Source organism: Quercus robur, chromosome 4 (genome assembly GCF_932294415.1).
Source record: "Quercus robur chromosome 4, dhQueRobu3.1, whole genome shotgun sequence".
NCBI classification, from domain to species: domain Eukaryota; kingdom Viridiplantae; phylum Streptophyta; class Magnoliopsida; order Fagales; family Fagaceae; genus Quercus; species Quercus robur.
This window is the reverse complement of record NC_065537.1, coordinates 56,139,728-56,145,677: the sequence shown is the minus strand read 5'-3', so window position 1 is coordinate 56,145,677 and position 5,950 is coordinate 56,139,728. Positions and strand designations below refer to the sequence as shown.

The 5,950-nt window shown below is 36.2% G+C and overlaps 2 protein-coding genes across 2 annotated transcripts; both read right to left on the bottom strand.

Moving 5' to 3' along the window:
* Positions 1-1,244: 1,244 nt before the first annotated feature.
* On the bottom strand, positions 1,245-2,977 carry LOC126723037 (uncharacterized). The gene is made up of 2 exons (XM_050426253.1): positions 2,160-2,977; positions 1,245-1,965 (listed from the first exon to the last, which is right to left on the bottom strand). Exons 1-2 carry the CDS (start codon positions 2,200-2,202, stop codon positions 1,604-1,606), a joined length of 405 nt encoding a protein of 134 aa, XP_050282210.1. The 5' UTR covers positions 2,203-2,977; the 3' UTR covers positions 1,245-1,603.
* A 296-nt stretch (positions 2,978-3,273) lies between these two features.
* LOC126722209 (F-box/kelch-repeat protein At3g23880-like) lies at positions 3,274-4,521 on the bottom strand. Its single transcript, XM_050425355.1, has one exon. The coding sequence runs from the start codon at positions 4,519-4,521 to the stop codon at positions 3,274-3,276; it is 1,248 nt and encodes a 415-aa protein (XP_050281312.1).
* Positions 4,522-5,950: the final 1,429 nt, after the last annotated feature.

Below are 5,950 nucleotides of genomic sequence, written 5' to 3'. Positions count from 1 at the left end.
GTAATTTTTACTTTAATGAACATTTGAAGAAAATCGATTTCCTTTAAAAATTAGACAACTTAGTTTAAGGAGAAATTAATATCAATACATTTGAAGCTTAATAGCATGGGGAAGAATGTTTTGCAGGTAAGGTAATCAAGCTTAATGTAACACTATTACTGTCATTTTTTATTGTCACTCAAAGGTGAGGTCCCTATATTTATTATTATTTTTAATGAATATTTTATATATTCTTATTCAAATTGCCCGTCATTCTCTATTGAATTTATTGACGTTTTCTAGTATAACCGTCGGTGTTGGTATGATTATAATTTTGGCATGCAATGCCTCAGCTATGTTCTACTTATCCTCCTAGTTCCTAAAAACTGGTTTTGATTGGGCTTTAAAGTTGTGTCAAAGTCAAACTGGCATGTGCAACTGCTACAAGCCTTGCTCCAAAATTCTACTAATATAGAAGTTTTAGATGTTACTAATACATTTAGTTTACTTAATCCAATGTTTTTTTTAAGCTAATCTTCCCCAAACTTACACTAATAATCTAGTTTTTATGTTGTCATCAGAGGAATCGTTCCCCTTAAACACAAGTTATGCTGGAAGGACTCAAATGAACTTGATTATGTGTTATCAAACCTTAAATTGTCATTGTACTAAACATAAATACTAATAGGCAGTGACCTTAATTGAACTACCATAACAAGCTTCATGGCGGCTTTACATGAATGCTAGCATGTTTTTCTAACTGTGAAAAGCTTTCTTTAGGACTATGCCATCTGTTATTACCTGGTTGAACCGATTCTTAGTTTTTTAGGTCAGCGCCTGCTCTCAGTTGTTACTCATTGCATCAAGCCTCCTTTTAGTTTAGTTGTGATATATGCATCAAGCAATATCTTTGTGTACAATTGGAAAAAGAACAGCAGGACATTCCTCTAACCAAATATAAGGTTTCTCAGTCTCCTTAGCAGTATTAGCCAACAATTGCGTAACACTATTACATAGTCTAGGGACAAAATGGTAGAAGATCTTTTAGCATCCACTCGGTTCCTGTATTGCATAAAGCCTTTAGGATTACCGTACTAATTCCTATATAACAGTTTCATATTTTTTGGTCTGCTTTAGTAGGTTTTTATTTATTCTTCTGGTGTCTTACACAATCACTCAAGTCGCTTATTAAAACTTTCAGTCTGGTTGTTTATTTAATTTTTGGTTAACGACGCATAACACTTGAAACTACGGAACAAGAAGTCTATTACAAACATACCCGGCTTTATCATTATCCAATAAATCAACCACCACAGGCGGTGGGTCATACAAAAAGAGGTAGTCTGACGTAAGATCAGCTCCCATCCTAACTAACCTGTCGGCACAGCCATTAGCTTCCCAGTACACATGCGTCGCGGAGCAGTTAGTGAACGTCTTCATCAGGTTCCTGCGTTGTTTATTACATAATGCATTTTAGGTTGTGACTTTTTGTTGTCACTTCACTTATATATATATATAAGCTACATGAAATGTACTTTTGTTATCTTGCTATCTTTATGCTAAATTTGCTAGTTTGGCAGATTTATTTTCAAAGAAATATTTAATAAGCTTCTTGTTCCAGTTGCTATTCTGCAGATTGGGCAATCTCCTTATAGAGCTGGAGGTAGAAGGCGTGGTATGCCCTTTGGAGGGGGTGGTAAGGGACATTTTGACCCAAGACTAGATGGCTCATAACCCCCTTTTGTGGTTGGGGATGTGGCCAGGGTGGTGGCAGGCACTTCCCACCACATGGTGCTGCAACACCTACAACTACAGTATCTGCACCAATTGAAGGTGGATCTACCATAATGCCGCTCCCTTCTACATCAATTTCTGGCCAGGCACCATTAACCATACCAGCACAAGTGCCTCCTGCTCCATTCTGGTTACTTGCCGCCATATGGCATGATGTGAACTTTGTAGGCTTGACTGCAATGCTCTGGAAACCTAGAGCAGCATAAGAATGGAAAGCAATTTTAAAGTATAAAATAACAATCACAAGTATAAGATAAGTAGCAGACTCAGCAAAGTCATAAACAGACGGCAGAAAGTAGAAATGACCAATGCTGAATTGAAGCAAGAAGTTGTTCAGCCTTCAAAGTTTAGGAATTTGAAAAACAAACCCCGTTAGAAAATCTAACCTCTGAAACTGTTGCTGATGACAATAGAAAGGAAACATAGCATCAGAAAGTGGCGGCAGGGACTGCTGAAGTTTTAGCGGTTGAACATGAGAGGAAGTCCCAGGATCAATTTGCAGCGCAGGGGCGATGTTTCAAGCGAAAGATGGGGGGGGGGCTATATGAGAACTTCTGAAGTTTTAATTCCAAAAGAGCCTATTGAGCCCTCCAAACCAAATTAGGTGGTTCCTCTAAAGCAACTTCATTTCCACCTTGTCTTGTATGGAGAAGCAGGACTTCAAGCAGTTTACCCAACCAACTTTAACGCTCAATCAGAGCAGGGACAAATGGGGCTTCAAGCAGCTAACCTAACGGACAACAACAAGGTTTTAACCTATCAAAAAAATAAAAAGGTTTTACTGATGCCCAGGTTCTTTTGGACCAACAGTTGATGACTTATGTGCTCTCTCAATCCCAGGCACCAGCAATATAATGGTACCAGAAACAAGCACACTGGCCTACAACCACCATGCTCCACCACATCAGGATCGATTCTTGAAACCCAGTATCAACAAGGCTCAGAGACTCAAGGATGAGGATATATATCTAAAAGTTGGGATCCAAAATACTGATATGACATAAGTCAAAAGTCAGTTGCAACCTGTAAGAACAGAGTCTGAAGCCCCAATAACTGCTGACACCAAAACTGAGGATGGAAATTCAAAGTCTATAAAAGAGGCAAGTCTACCCTCAGATAACTCAGTCATGGAACCATAGGATAATCCAGTCGTGTTGGTTGAGCAAGTTGTATTTGCAATAGTGCCCGATGAAGTCTGATGAAATTGCCATAAGCATAAAGGGTTGATATATGCACTATGGCATACGTTCATACTCCATAAAAAATTACCAAAAATCATTTTGTTAGAAGTAAAATGCTATATGTTCTTTGCCACAAGAATAAAGTGTTGGTACAAATCATGAAAAAAAATTCACCTACATCTTATCAATACTTATATGCTTACCGCAAAAAAAAAATGATACCCAAGGAAACAACATGATAATGGTCTCATTTGTATCACACTTACATAACAAAACGCAATGATATTATCACTAATGGTTTCACTTCTTATACAGATAGCTAAGTTGCTCCATCAAGTAACACAAGGCTTTCCATGAAACTAGTGGCTATAAGTGGAAGATGTTGAATACCAAGATCCTTCTCATGTGAAGTTTCAGGGTCAAATGAAACAATCACGGAGTCATTGCACCTCTGTAATTCACCATCATCAGATTCGGTCTTGAGTTCCTTTTCAACTAGAAGCTCACCGTGCTTGGTGCAACCTTGTACATGTATAACATTTTCAAACTGGACAGAAAAAAGTTTATTCCATGATTCATGTACACCATACTCCCCCATCACCCAAATGAAGCATGGCGTATGGGTCAGCATAAATCCGTGGTAGATTACAGGGTACCCAAATGTAATGAAGGCCAGTTTCCCCTTGAACACCATTAGACTCTGCGGTACCGCCACTAGACCTTGTGGCAACACTTGTCCACGAGGGAGTGCTATCTCTCCAAACTTATCATTATTGACATCAAATGACAAAATCATATTTTGATTTAGGAATTGCCCATCAACTTCACTAATATACCCCAGCCAATGCAAAGCCTTATTAACAAACGTGGCAGACGAATAATACTTGACATTGGAGACCACAACATTGGGTCTCAATGAAATTCCAACCCTCCTCCAAGAATTCAAGCTTAACGTGTAAACCTCAGCCTCAACCTCATCCTCAGGCCTGTTGGGTGCACGCAAAGAAGAGATCTTTACAACCTTGTAGTCATTGTTCTCACCCTGATAAGCAAACCCAGTAGCAACAGAATCATATTGGCTTAAGCAAGTATCAGGCAACCTCTTAAACTTTCTAATGCTGGGGTTCCACACATATATAACATCAGCAATAGTGGACCCATTTCCATACTGAGCAAGACAAACTAGACCATTACAGGAACCAACAATTTCAGGACAGTTTAAATGAAGTTCAGAGGGAATTGGGTACTCAGAAATCCTATTGAACTTGCGGTCACAAGCAACCATACAAACTGGGTTGTTAGAAGGAGAATACATAGCAGGCATGTATATAAGATAAGCACGATCATCATCATTCTCATTGTTGTTGCTGTTGTTGTTGATAAGGTGGGTAGAGATAAAATTGGAGCTGGTGATCAAGGAGTTCCAGGATTTGTGAACGCACCTGAATCTTAGTACTGACTTGACAGGCAGCCTTGACAAGATGTTGAGTACGACTTTGTCCGGGAGATGGATCGGAGGTTGTCGGAGGATCGGAGGTTGTGGACTGAGTTCTTTTCTTTGTGACATTGTTTTTCAGCAAAGAGAGAGAGAGAGTTTAGGCTTTAGAGAGTAAAGTGAGAGACAAAGACTGAAGAAATGAGTAAAGACAGGAACATGTTTGGGGTTGCCTTGAGGTAACGCTGTGTTTAAGCATATCTATCTCTTTTTTCTTATTGCTAATTAATGTGATGTTGCCACATCACCTGCTCTATTAACCTACTTGCCCAGCTGTCTTGCATATTAAACACAAAATATCAGATCATATTATACTTGGAAATTTAATGCAATGCCATATCATTATAACTTCTTTTCTTTTCTTTTTTTTGGATAAGCACCATGTCATTATACCTCTGAATAGGAATAAACATTAACATGGATGGTGAAATTTATACTTATATAGCAGTTTTAACATTTTTTTTTTCTCTCTCTCAATTTATTTGGAGCTATATATATAGCCTATGTTGCTCCAATGTAATCCATGATATGACCATTAAGGCCTTTTTATAGTGGTACTCTAGTTATGTAATATATTATAAGTCTGTTTAAAAAATTTTATATGCTACTTTTGTATTCGTGTGTTATAATAAGTATTACTGTTTCCTCAAAAAAAAATGTTTGTCCCACATTAGTTGTGATTGTTAGAGTTTCAATCTTTATAACCCTAGACTACTACTGCAAAGGTTAGACCCTTTTGCAGTGGTACTCTGGTGATTTAATATATTATAAGCCTGTTTAAAAAACTATATATACTATTTTTATGTTTGTGTGTTCTAATAAATATTACTATTTCCTCGAAAAAAAAAAAAAGATAATTCATCTGTAATTTTGGTAATATAATTTTTTTAATCAGTTAAGTAATTTGTTTAAATAATACAAAAAAAAAAAAATTTAAATCGACTCTGAATAAATTTAACCAAAGTTTAAACTCTTTTGTCACCAATTGCCAAAAAAAAAAAAAAAATCAAATTAAACATTTATTTATTGGGTGATTGAAACTCACCAATTACATTTATCACCACATCAATCTGTAAGTTTTTTTTAAAAATAATTTTAGCATTTCCTTTTAATATAACATCATACTTTGCAGCTTGGGACAAAGGAAATGGAAATCAAACAAAGCTAGGGCCATAAACAAATCGAGTCAAATCGAATATTAAAATTTTAAACTTATTCATTTAAATTTATTTTGAATAGGAACTAAGCTCAAACTCAGAACCAAACAAGATTACATTTTCCAACTTGGTTCAATATCTTGTTGAACAATGTCAAGCTTGTTAACAAGCTACTTGATTCCATAAATAAATAAATAAACTACTTGATTAATTTTTTTTTCAATCTATATCTATATATATTTAAAAACCGAAACATAGTATTTATTATTATCATTATGCTCATGTTACACCACCTCATCTGCCACGTCATTAGTCATATAATTATTTTTTTCTTATTTATTTTT